This window comes from Pseudopodoces humilis, chromosome 5, assembly GCF_049639895.1.
Source record: "Pseudopodoces humilis isolate 2021_Gansu_Grassland_sample_001 chromosome 5, ASM4963989v1, whole genome shotgun sequence".
Lineage (NCBI taxonomy): Eukaryota > Metazoa > Chordata > Aves > Passeriformes > Paridae > Pseudopodoces > Pseudopodoces humilis.
In genome coordinates, this window is record NC_142204.1 from 11,263,226 (window position 1) to 11,276,699 (window position 13,474).

The 13,474-nt window shown below is 41.1% G+C and overlaps 1 protein-coding gene across 5 annotated transcripts in view; it reads left to right on the plus strand.

The window, feature by feature from the left end:
- PARVB (parvin beta) overlaps nucleotides 1-13,474 on the plus strand; it is a 51,707-nt gene that overhangs the window by 23,397 nt on the left and 14,836 nt on the right. For all 5 annotated transcript variants that reach the window (XM_005532888.3, XM_088055848.1, XM_014261418.2 and 2 more), the window contains 3 exons: nucleotides 4,713-4,815; nucleotides 8,846-8,986; nucleotides 9,339-9,454. In XM_005532888.3, coding sequence (XP_005532945.1) covers nucleotides 4,713-4,815; nucleotides 8,846-8,986; nucleotides 9,339-9,454 — 360 coding nt within the window. The remainder of the gene's footprint in view (nucleotides 1-4,712; nucleotides 4,816-8,845; nucleotides 8,987-9,338; nucleotides 9,455-13,474) is intronic.

Sequence of the window (13,474 nt, forward strand, 5' to 3'; positions counted from 1 at the left end):
AAAAATGATTCCTCATTTTTCTGTTCTTTGGTGGTTAATAGCATTTTCCAAAGCCCCAGTGCTGAATGAGAATTGCTGTGCTTTAGAAACCTAGCCAGCAGAAAAGTGTCTGCCCCACAGAACCTGAAAGGAAAGCTCTCCACAGACTAGTGAGGAGTGGGAACTTGAACGGATGGAGGTTTTTATAGTTCCAAGTGGTTCCTTCTCTGTCTTTCTGCTCAGAGAGGAATGTGCCAATAGCAGCAGCAGACCTTCGTGCCTTTCCAAAGCTGGCAGTGGGACTCAATTTCACTGGGGCCAGCCCAGATCTCTTTCAGCACCAGAGTTAGATGTGCCAGTGGTTTGCCATCACTGATGCTGAGTGTTTCTGTCCTGCCAGTCACATGCAGTGAGGTAAATGGATCTCAGTGCAAAGAAGCCTCAGAGATATCTGCTGCTGACACTGCTTTAGTACCTCTTTGTCTCCACCAAATGTTGGTTTAATTTCTGCCAACCTCATGCCATAGGAATTTTATGCATTATGGATTGGGCATTTGGAAGTGATTTTGACAGAGCCTTTGTAACTCTAGAGGAACAGACTGTACAGCATTGTGGTAATACAGAGACCAGCAGATGAAAAACACAACAAAAAGCCTTGTTCCTCTCTCTTAGTAAAGAAAAGATACAGAGAATCTCTTTGTTGAAGGGTGCTTTTAGTTGGGGATGTGAAAATACCTACTTTAAGTCTTTTTGCACGTATGCCTGGAAGTGTTGTTTGTTATCACCATGGACAGTTTTTTAAAAATAGTCACAATTTGTCAGTATGAAGTGTTCAGCAAAGTTCTCTCTGGCCAGCAGCTTTTTAAAACTCACTTCATTTGCCCTTTGTGCAATGAAAATTTGGTACATGGCTGAAGAGACCTAAAGCTGAAAATTCAGATCAGGGAAAGAGAGATGAGTTACTGACTTTATTTATATGTGTGTATAAATATTGCATTCACAAAACACTCTATTTCTAGTGTCTGAAATATGTGAGCTTCTTTTACTTATTGTCCAATATTTGCTCATTTTCTGTATTTCAGTAGGAAAAATATGAAAAAGAGCTTCTGCTAATTTAATGCAAAATTTTAGGACATCAGCTTGCAAGAATTGCGTCCTGTCTGAGAGTGCCGTGACCACAGGGAGCAAGCCACAGTTGTAAGGTGGCTTTCTTCCCTTCAAAGCCGTCTGTCAGATTGGCTTATAACTGCAATAACTTCTGGCCTTTAAAAGACTCATCTAGATTTTATACAGATCTAGACACTGCGTGAAAAGAGTAAACATTCTCATTTGTAGTAAAACATTCACTGTCCTGGAAGATACCGACTTTTCCCATGTCTGGTTTTATGGCTTTTTTAGATTTACTGAAGTGAAGAGAAAACCAAAATGAAGCCACTGTCCTTTGACATGTGGTTTGTCACATGTGAACAGATGAAACTGAGCTCCCTAAATGCTCTGTATCTGCTTTTGGCAACAAGAAGCCTTCCCCTTGGTTACAGGATGCCAGTGCTTTGTGCTTAGCCACGAGGCCTGAATATGAATTTTTGCTATTAATTTTCATGCTCAGCTCTGAAGCCAGTATTATACCTTTTATCTCTGCTTCCTAATTCCCCCAGAAGCTGAGGGGAAGTGGGTTATTGAAGCCAGGGTTTTCTTTTTGTGCTGTTTTTCGTGGTTGGGCTTCCTGTTTTCCCATTGTGCCAGATGTGTTCATGTACTTTGTGTTGTTCGGCATTTTTTCCACTGCTGTACAGCGACGACTGTGGGGTTCTTATGCCCTTGAACTCTGAATTTTTACAGCTAGAAGTGCATGTGTCTGAGCATTTGGCCCAGTTCAAAAGTGCCTTAGATGAGTGCAGATATGCCTGAAATGTCAGCCATGGTTGTGAGGATGTCAGAATATCATATTGAATTTTTAAAACCCCACTACTAGTTCCAAACATTATGGAAGGCTATAGAAAAGCAGCTTTTCATGAGCCCAAAATTTAATATTGAGCTGCAGCTGTATGAAGTGCAGGCACAGGAAGGAAGAAATGGGTAGAGGAGCGGGAGATCAAACATGTTGAGATTAAGCATCTTTTCTTACAAAAAAAGAAAAAACAAAAAAGCTCTTGTCTGTTTCCTGCTAAGCACCAACGTGCCTGTGTCAGGCTGCTAAAATTTTGAGACATTCAGGTTATTGAATATTTCCTGCTTCTGCATTTTTATGAAGGAGAAGTCACAAAGAACTGGAGAGAGCTTACTTTCCATGAGCAGAGTCAGAAAATATTTCTGCACGTTCGTTGTTTCAATAGGCAATGTGGTGTTTCCTCTGTAAAAGTTAAAAAAAAAAAAGAAAATCTGTGCTGAAATTTTTTTCCATGTTTCTAATTAAGACATAATCAAGAAAGGCTTGGGATTTTTTTTTTCACTACAGTTCTTTCCAGTCTTCAACAGCTGTTGAAAAAAACAACCTGGAATTTTTTTTCCTTTGCAAATTAATTTTTTCTAGTGGAGCTGGAATTGTAGTCTGAATAGTAGAGAAGTTAGAATGTTCTTTGGGATATTTTTCCTTTGTTTAGGTACTAAACTATTAAAATAATAAAATAATTATGGCAAGATCTGTTTAATTTTTGTCTTTTTTGTATGCTTTTACCTAAAATTTTTCAGTGCTAAATTTTTGTGAAACATTTAATTAGCACATAGTGTAAGAATTTTCCTTTTTTAAGACCCTGTACTTTGATTCTTGTGTATCTCCACTCTTGGAAATGGGATGTTGGATCTTACATTTTTTCTTTTATTTCTAATTCCTCGGCATTTTCTAAATTCTGACTTCAATACCATTCAGCACAGAACAAACAAAATAAAATGTTTACTAGTGGTTTCAAATAGTTTAGCATCCTGAGTCTTCCTGTAACAAAACTTTTGAGGACTTCTTGAAATCCAACCTCTTCTTATAGTGACTGTAATGGAATCTGGTTTTTAAATATCTTCTGCTGAGATTCAGATAATTTTTGAAAGTCTGTTCTGTAAATCTCACAGAAGACCTAAAACTTTCATGATTTTGATCTCTTAAGTTGATTTTTTTAATGGATGTCTATGTGTTTCAAGTTTGTATAATTATGGAATGAGGCAGTCACCTTTGAAAATCTCTTTCTGGATGATGTCTTGTTATCTAGGACTGATTTTTCTGTATAACTGGTGAAGTTTTTGAGGTGAAAGATAGTATTGTGCTTCTCATTGGCTTCCAGCTGTGGTAATCCTTTGCTGACTTGTCACAGGGGAGCAATGGGATGGTGGTGATGCTGCTGCTGCAGAGCTCATCCTTGTGTATCCATATGTCCTCAGTCACCTCCCCTCTTGTACCTGTGTGAGAGAAGACCACTTCTGACACAAGTGGCTGACATTGAATAGTGACTAACTTACCAGAAAACCTTTATTTTCAAAGGCAGGTCTTTTGAAGAGTCATCTTTATTATTGAGGTTTTAATCCCTCTGGACAGCTTAGAGGGCAAAGGTGATTTATACAGGTGAGCATTGATGCTGATCCTTGTTTTCCATGGGTTGGGCACTTGCCAAATCACTCAGCTAAAACTTGCCACTTACATACTTTCTCTATTTTTAGAGCTGACTTTCAGCCCTGCCTATTTTAGCATGCTTTGGAAGTACTAAAGCTGTGGATTTGATGTACATGAAGCATTAGTATTTCATGTTTGGATTGTGAACTTTTTCATGGTCAGTAAGCCTAGCCAAATTTATTTGAGGTTTCTAGGTTGAATGAACATCCGTAGCCAGGTGGAATACTTAAATGTCCTCATGACCAACATATTCAAATGCTCGTGTTCCTTAGGATTCCCAAAGTGGGTGTTTTCCTCTGTACGCCTGCATGTATTTTATTTGCTTTTGTTTCATGATTTCTTGTATATTAAAACCCCAGAACTTTATTAGCCATTGCAACTGCCAAGAAGAGGCAGAAATATGAATTTCGCAGAAAGTGAATTTAAAGAATCCACAGCTTTACATGATGCAAATTAAAGATTACAGAATCTTTAAATGAAGCTTATTGTTTTTAGGTGGCTCTGGTTAATGGATTTGTCATGTCTGTGATTGGTGATACTCTTCTCTTATAGAACTAAGGAAGTAGCAGGAATTAGCATTGTGTCTCTTCCCACATAACTCTGTTATTTTTGTAAAAACGATTTAATTTTCCAAGTAATAGTTTGGAGGAGAATGCTACTACCAGCTTCAAACAGTGAAGGCTTGTTTTTCTGTAACTGTTCTGAAATAATTGTCTTTGGCACCTGGAAAATTTAGCTCAGTTCTTTTTCTTTTTTCAAGATTCTTTATGCTCATTCCTGTTTTACAGGTGACTGAATGATTTTTGTAGTTATGGTAGTCAGCATATGGGAACTGGCGAAATTGTAAAATTATCATCAGACCCATTCGACCAAGATTTTAATTCTGGACTTTTGTATTCTGCAATAGCTGATGATAAAATGCTTTTTCCTGTTGTTAGGACCCGAGATAAAAGCACTAGGGGACAATGAGATGCTTTTATTCTATTTTTTTTTTTAAATTCAGGTCTCATCTCTGGAACTTGGAAATACATAGACATGCTTATACTTCATCTGTTTTATAGTCCTGATTACTGTCCTGAATGAAAGGAATGTAGTTCAGTTGGGTTTAGACACTTGCATCCTTTTCCTGTGCTTGCAGGTTCTCATTGACTGGATTAATGATGTGCTGGTGGAGGAGAGAATCATTGTCAAACAGCTTGAAGAAGACCTTTATGATGGGCAAGTGCTGCAAAAGCTGCTGGGTAAGTCCACACAAGAGAAAGGTGACCCTTGACTGGGGGAGCCTAAAATTAACCTCTTCCAAAGCTGAAGACTGTGCAGTAGCTCAGCATCTCAGGGAGATGGTCGATTGTCGCCCTGAAAACTCAGCTTCTGAGCTTGCTAACATAGTTTTCTAAGGACTTTCCCAGGACAGTAACTGTAAACATAGATATGTGTACATTCTTTCTGTTACACGTCTTGTGATGGGCATCTCTCATGGCCAGTGCAGTGAGAAAGTGTTATCCTGACCATCCAATCCCTGGCCGTGGTCAGAAGCCTATAAATCCTGGGAGGAAAAATAAACTCTGCTCTTTCCTTCACCACACCTCGACCTGTGTCCGCGTGATCAATTGATCTTCAGCGGTAACAGTCGATTTCACTGAAAACTGCCTCAGCTTCTCCATCTGTTCTCTTCAGCCTGTCTGCTGAGAGGGGAAGAAATCAGATGATTCCTAGGTATCTGTTTCAGGGACTAACTGTAGCTGAAATAATAGGGTAGAAAAGGAGTGAAGAGGTTCATGTTGATGGTGTCAAGCAGAAGCTGTGTGGTCAAAAATTTTGTCAGTGTAGTTTACTTTTGAAAGCTTTTGGTCTAAGAGCTGTTTTGAGATCCTGGTAATATTACTTTTGGGGAGAAAAAGAGAATGCATGGCAAGAGGCATGTGCTCAAAATGTGCTCTTCTGTGTGAATGACACATGAGGGGACATTTAGTTGAGAATTTGGGGTTTTGCAGCCCCCTTCCATCTTTGCAACGTGTGTGTTGATGCAGGAAGCATGGTGGAGAAGACTCAGGTTAATGCAATGATTTATGGGGGTGCTTTTATAAAAGAAAGAGGCTTGAGGTCTCCAGTACCATGTAAATCCACACTTTTTCTTAGCCAGACTTCCCTCAGCTCACTTCTGATGTGTTTTTAAGAGTGGGCCTGGGCTGTGGGGTGTGTGTGTGTGTCAGAGTGGGGCAGGAGGACCTAGTGCTGCTGGTTCAACCGGTTACTGGATTTTCTGCACAGGCCCCTTAAATGACAGGTGTTTTCATGAACATCCACAAGTTTTTAAAATTAGTTAATTAGCTTTGTGTGTAGTTAAAACCCCTCAAAAATAATAACTTGAGGATTGAAACGAGTACTTTTAGCACTTCTGGGTTAGCCTGCAGCCGGGAGCCTCCAGATGTGGTATGGATCAGTATTGTACACAGGTAATTTTAACTGGGGAGTATTTGCTTGAATCCAGTTTTCTTCATAACTGTGCCTCTGCAGCTGGCAGTGGGTTTCACTGTAGCTGTCTCAGGTGTCACTGCTTGCTCACACTCCCTGTGGAGCCACAGCTGCAGCCTCAAGCCTGAAGACGTTTAGGAGGTGCTTAGTTGTACCTAAGTATGTGTGTATGTAAGACACTGAGGAGCTGGAGCATGTCCAGAGAAGGGGATGGAGCTGGGGAAGGGTTTGGAGCACCAGGAGGGGCTGAGGGAGCTGGGAAAGGGGCTCAGCCTGGAGAAAAGGAGGCTCAGGGGGAACCTTCTGGCTCTGCACAACTCCCTGCCAGGAGGGGACAGCTGGGGGAGGGGGGGGATCAGGCTCTGCTCCCAGGGAACAAGGGACAGGACAAGAGGAAACAGCCTCAAGCTGTGCCAGGGGAGGTTCCAGTTGGATAGTGAGAAAATTTTTGCGCTGAAAGGGCAGTTAAGCCTTTGTACAGGCTACCCAGGATGGTGTTCGTGTCACCATCCCTGGAGGTGTTCAGAAATCATGCAGATCTTGCACTTGGGGATGTGATTTAGTGGTGGATTTGGCAGTGCTGGATTAGTCCTGTAACTCAGTGATCTTAAAGGATTTTTCCAACCCTCCACATGGTTCTATGATTTCTGTGTAGATCAGTCAGACTTAGCATATCTTAGAGGAGGAAAGATGGACCTGGACATCTTGCAGCCTGAGATTTTTAACTGCACCAACTTTTACTTGTTTACTTCGTCTTGGGCCTCTGACTGGAGAGCCAAAGCATCTCCCCTGGCCTGGAGCTACCACAACTCAGCCCCAGTCTTGTGCTGTTCTTCAGTAGTGTCTTTGTTTCTTCCTTCACCTTCCTTCATCTTTCAGGAAAAACTAACAAGATATGGTCATTAAACTTCAAGTAGTAGTTAACCATTCCTTGTGAGTGAGAGGTGTTTTGTCTTGATAGCCAGGCCCCACATAAAAGGGTGAAAAGCAACAGCTTTGTCACTGGGCTTATGCTGGAGCAGTTTGAAATAAGATATTAAGAGATGACTGATGGAGGTGGAGCTCCTTCTTTAGTTGATTTTATCAAGGTGCAAGCCAGTGCCATTCAGAGAAGCTGGAATGGCCTGGTACACATGATGTTGGTGTGAAAGGAAATGAATTTGTTTGCTAACTAGGCTGAGAATAGGCAGGAGCCTTAACATGTGACTGAAAAATTAATTTGCTTGTTTTGATAATCTTGATAAAATAATTCCCTACTTTAGATTGATAGAAACAGTCAAGATGTTCAAAGTATTTGTTAGTTGATAACCTGCAAGTTGTCGCCCTGAAAACTCAGCTTCTGAGCTTGCTAACATAGTTTTCTAAGGACTTTCCCAGGACAGTAAATGTAAACATAGATATGTGTACATTCTTTCTGTTACACGTCTTGTGATGGGCATCTCTCATGGCCAGTGCAGTGAGAAAGTGTTATCCTGACCATCTAATCCCTGGCCGTGATCAGAAGCCTATAAATCCTGGGAGGAAAAATAAACTCTGCTCTTTCCTTCACCACAGCTCGACCTGTGTTCGCGTGATCTGTTGATCTTCAGCGGTAACATGCAAGTCTCTTCTCTTTGGGTTACTAGAGTACTTTTATATTGCTACCACTTAAAAAAAAAAGTAAAATCTTCAGCTAGATAAAACAACCAGAAGAAGCATACTCTTGAACTTGAGAGCAGAAATATATCCATTATTGGAATAAGAGGAATTTTGACAACTTTGAAACATTTCTGAAAGAGTCTTCAGATTCTTGAGAACCTCATTTTGTGAAAACATTTTTAGTGAAGTATGTTTTTTGCTTTAGAGAGTGGAATGGTATATAACTGGAATATGGCCAACCAGTCCTGACCTCCTAGACAGATCAGCACAGTGAGTTTGGCCACTTAATTCATGGGTGTGGAGAGAGAACAGAGGTGAGCTGTTCCCATTGCTCTGATGGCTGGAGGACACTACCCCACCTTCCTCAGCTCCCTGCTTTTTCTTTTTTTAGAGAATTTTAGCTCCTGTCTCTTTTGTGCGGGCCACAACAACAGAGGAAGAGAAGAATGAGTTGTCTATGACTTTGGCCACAAATAACTATATTATGTAAACAGAACTGAAATTTTAATGATGGAATTTTACACATTTTCCTGCATTATTTCATTTTGGCAACAATCAACTATGATGTGACAGTGTCAACAACATTACAAGAGTGTACTAACTTACTTTTTAAATTAGTTCCACTTAGCTAATCCTGGGTCATATGAATCTTGAGGGTTTGAGGATGCAAAATGTGCTTTAGCTTAAATTCATACCTTCAGCTAACCTGAAATAAAGCATATCAAGCTGAAGTAAATGTTCACACAAAATAGTTCCCATTTATTTTCCTAAACTAACTTTAAAAATGTCCTTTACATCTGTGCAGATTCCTTGTGCAGTGAAGGCTGTGTTGTGCTGAATGCTTTTCTGCAGTGAAAGAAATGGGGAGGTATCATTAACATTGCTGCTAGCTTGATGTCTAGCTGAAAGTTGTTACATATTTTGACACCTGACTGATGAGCATGTTCAGCCAGACTTTATTAGTTTTGTCACATTTTTATTGGAACTGACACACTTTGGTGAAAGTTTTACTTTCAGCTATTTTTCCTCTCAAAGAAAAGGATTCTCTTAGAAAAGTTCTGGTGGACTCCAGTGGTCTGTGCTTATTATCTCCACATAGTTTAATCTGGTTTTGTCTGTCCTTTTTATTTATTTATTTTGTTTGTTTTTCAAATGCAGAAAAATTGGCTGACCGTAAATTGAATGTGGCAGAGGTGACACAATCTGAAATTGGTCAGAAGCAGAAGTTGCAGACGGTCTTGGAAGCTGTCCATGATTTACTCCGACCCCATGGCTGGACAATCAAGTGGAATGTTGACTGTAAGGACTCTTACTATGTTTTCTGTCTCAGAAAGTGTGTTGTCACTTGGGAAGTCTACTAAGAGCACTTTTCCTCAGTATCCTCCAGGCAAGTGAAAAGCAAGTGGTTGGGCCTGTCTATGATCAGAGAGGGTTTGGACTCGTAAGTTAGGCTTAAAGGAAGGGCTGAATCTAGGCTTTCCTACCTGTGAAGTTGCACTGTAGGCTTTACTGATTTGGGAAAAAGAGGAAGAAGGATAAAAAGACTGTGCTGACCAAAAGCATTTTTCACTGCCTTTTCCCCCCAGAGCTGTTTATGTAAAATAACACCTCAGTATCCTTTCACTGGCTTCATTTCCTTTGTTCCCTGCAGCCATCCATGGCAAGAATTTGATTTCCATCCTTCACCTTCTGGTGGCTTTGGCCATGCATTTCCGAGCTCCCATCAGGCTGCCAGAGCACGTGTCTGTGCAAGTGGTGGTTGTTCGGGTAAGTACCAGCTCCTGGAAGGAGCAGAGGGGACTTTGCAGTGCTGGGCACTCCCTTCCATTGCCTCCCATCTCTTGTCATTCAGAAAATATGTGTCCCAGTTGTTTAGTGTGTCCCATGCCCAGAAATGCGTTTTTGGATTGTACATGCTTAAATGAGACCCCAAGAACAGCACATCCTTCGTAGGTTTTGTGCCACCCTTTGCTATTGCAATATCAAGCTCAAAGTGTGTAATGGGATTTTGTATAAGGGAGCACTGAGCTTGTAATTTCTGTCACTCCAGTACAGTTTTTTTTTGCCCTGCATTTTTTGCAGAGAAGCCATTGTAACCCACACAGCACAGGAAGGAGTTTCAGCCCATAAAATCTCCCTTGTCTGGAATGCCTGTTAGCAGTGTTGTTTTTCCCCAATGACTTCATGTGCAGACTTAGACATTGTTGTTTTTAGTTGTTTTTAGTTGTTTTTAGTTGTTTTCCTTGGCAGGCCTGATAGACTTTCATAATTTCTTTTACAGTCTTATGCTTTTGTTAGCTTTCCTTAGATATGGGGAAGAGATCTGACCTAAGGAACCCTGACTGTTTCCCCTCTGCCCCAGATACTGCTCTAGTTATTCCATTCTCTGCTTGGTGCCAACCATTTCCTTTCCCTCTACAAAGACTCTACTTTCAAGCATCATTTTGCTTTATATTTAAGCAATGGTGTTTTCCAGGTTGCCTGCCTGGATGCTCTAGATGTGCAGGGTGTGATGTAAATGGGAAATTGATGGATGCTCCCTGGTTCACAATAAATATGTTTGTTGTGTATAGGAGGCAATTTTGAACTGCTTTAGTTCTTTCAGATATAAAGCCAGAATTCAAGAACAGTTAGTTAGTTTTATAGTGACATGAAAATAAATAGGAGACTGATTTATTTTTAATTTTTTTTGTCAGTCTTGGAAAGATAAGGAGGAATATGTAAATATAAGCTGGTCAGCAGCTCTCTCACACCTTGATGATAAAAACCTCCTTCTGCCCTTCAGTGAAGTGTCTTCTGTAACTGATAAGGCAGAAAAAAATAATAGGTAGAGAAGTAAAGCCTTCCTTTCTTTGTCCTTAGTTCAAGCTTCAGAGCCATCTACCTCTACAGCAGAGGGAAGGCTGTGGAGAAGGTTTTCACTTCTTTTCCTGTTGGAAGGACATAGAGGAGACACCACCTGGTTCACCAGAGTCCCTGGATCTTGAGACTAGGATGACATAAATAAAGGCTGACAAGAAACTAGGCAGGGGAGAGAGCAACACCTGTGTCCCCGAGGGAGTCAGGTATAGTCCCCTGAAGGTGTCAGGTGTAGTGGGAATTAAGTCAAGTCCTAGAGGCTCTTGCTCTTGGATCTAGAGCCTGGAGTCCTGGAGTTGGGCATGGCTACAGCTGGCCCTGTGCAAGAGGAGGCTTGTCTCAGCCCTCAACCCACCACTAGGAAAAGCTTGCAACCCTTCATCTTTGTTTATTTAAATGGAAAGAGAGGGGTGGTATGAAACAGAGCATGTTTGATCTGGGAAAAAATCTTTTTCCATGTAGTTTGGTAAACTGAATTTTTGTAGTTCAGCATCCATAGTCTAGTCTCAAAATACATGCTGGTTCAGTAACATAGATCTCTTTAAATGGACTTTGTTTAGCCTTTGTTATACTAATAACAGAATGGTGATCAGGTGAATATTGTTCCTAATCTAAATAAGAAAACTACTATTAAGATTATTGCCACTATTACCAATTTGGTTTTAAGTGATCTCTTGTTACATATCCCAATAATGAACAGGGTTCTGTTAAACCAGATCACACTTAACATAAGGTGTTAACTGAGAGGTTTTTATTTAAATGCATCTTTCTGCTTGGCTATACATTTGAGGGGATAAATAAACAGTTTAAGTGACTTCTGTGCAAGTCTTTCAAAACTGACCCTACAGCCAGAAAAATGTGCAAGATGCTGTGGGAGTATGGTGCAGGACCATACCCACACTGAAATTTTCAAAACTAGCTAAGTCTCATTTTCATGGGTGGCTTTATCCACTTATTGAGCTGTCCTCACACTGTGCAGATGCTGAGGTACTTCTTCCTCAAAAGGACCATGCTTACACCATGAAAATAAAGTGATTTAGCAGTTACTGCTCAGCCAAGATGTGTGCATTTCCACAGCCCATCCCAGAGCAATGCAGAACACTTTATGAGCTTGTGTAAGTGCTGTGGACTCTTTTTTCTCTTACTTTCACTGTCCTGATCCATAAAGTGAGATAATACTATGACAGCACTGTGCTACATGGAAGGTATTTATCCAGATCTCCATAGTTCCATGGTGATTCTTCCTTTTCATTAAATTATTCTCTTCCTTTAGGATCTTGAGGTGACAGACTGAGACTTTCTTAAGATGCTGCTTATTATTTTTTTTAATTATAAAGAATTTATTTAGAGTCTGAGAAATATCTGTAGCTCAATCTGAGTCTGTCAAACAATGCACTATCCTTTTTTGGTCCTGCACTGTTAGTTGGTCAGAAGCCCACAAGCATTTTGGAGACAACTTTCTGTTTTATCTTCCTTGGCAGGAAGAGCCTTTAGCTATCTGTCTTTCCATATTATGTGGAACAACTACAAGACCAACCCAGCAGAAAACCACTTTTGTTTTTATTGTTTCATAATGGTCTCTATGATGTAGCCCCTCTCAAGAGCAGAGCTCCTGAAACAGTTATTTGGAAGTGACTTAAAAGCTTTTTTGAAATCAACCTCCAGAATTAGTTTTCTTGCTGGTTTCTTTGTGTGAAATAGTAAATTGGGTGACAACTGGTAATGTATGCACAAGTTATTCAAGAGGGGTCCTGGCAGAGCAAGGGTTTAGATGGGCCTTCTAGTTAAAATCCTGTGAGTAGCTACTCTAAGTGCTGAGTTGAGTCTAGGGTGATACATGCTTTAATGCTTGTGTCACTCAACAGGTGCCTGTCATTCCAGTCCCTCCTCAGGGAGGGCAGGGAGGAGAGAAACTCTTGGTTTTGGTGGTGCTTCCAGTGAGAGCTGAAAATAGTGAGATTTTCCAGCTCACTTTACTGCCTGCTATTTGAAATGTAAGCTTGCATGGTGAAGAAATACTCTAATTCAGGAAAACAAAAAAGTTCTTAGAATTAAGTGTAAAAATTGTCCTTAAGGCTCATTGTGTTGGTTATTGTTGCAAGGCTCGGGAATCGTCATCTTTTATACTTAACTTGCCTCAGCCTTATTCTTAAAATTGTCGCATGTCCCACAGTGATGCTGCTGGGAGATCTGTTATCTGGGGTATTTTTTACAATAATTCCCTTTTAGTCTGAGTTGCAGACTGAAAGGTCAGAGTCAAGGCAGAATGAAGAATAAATGTGTCTGGTGCCAGTGGTGTAAGGAATTAACATTTTATCAGGAAATTACATTTGCTTTTGGATTGCAAGGTCAGGAGACCTAGGCTTGCTGTAAGAGCAGCATGCTCAGCTGCCTGGGAGGGGGAGCAGAGCTTCCTTTTCCACCAGCTGGGGAGCCAGTGTTGGAATCCATTCCTCTTTCTCATCAGGCACTTGGAGGCATTACTCATGAGTCATCACTTGCTGAGGTTTTGTTTACAGGTTTCAGCATCTTCTCCCTGGGGTTCAGGGTGCCTGGAAGGTCCTGAGCCTTGTGTTAATAAAGCAGAGGCATGGTGGGATGGAATAAAGACAGCATTGTTTTGTATGCAGGAAAATACTATTCTGTCAGATGCCTCCTCATTTTTTCATCCATGTTGTCATGCTGGCTTTTGCCCCAAACCTCCTGGCGCCATTCCCATGTCTCCCTCGGGGGAGCAGGATGAGATAGGAGTGTGATAGGGAAGTGAGGGCTGTGAAGACGTGGCCAGCTGGCAGCACAAAACCCAGGGCCCCGTCAGGCATGGAGCTGTAACAGCTCCCCCCTTGCCTCCAGCCAGGCTCCCTCCCTCCCAGCAGCTCTGCCTGCCTTCATTTCTTCAGTAGGGAGTGGAGGGGCTGGAGTTCCTCT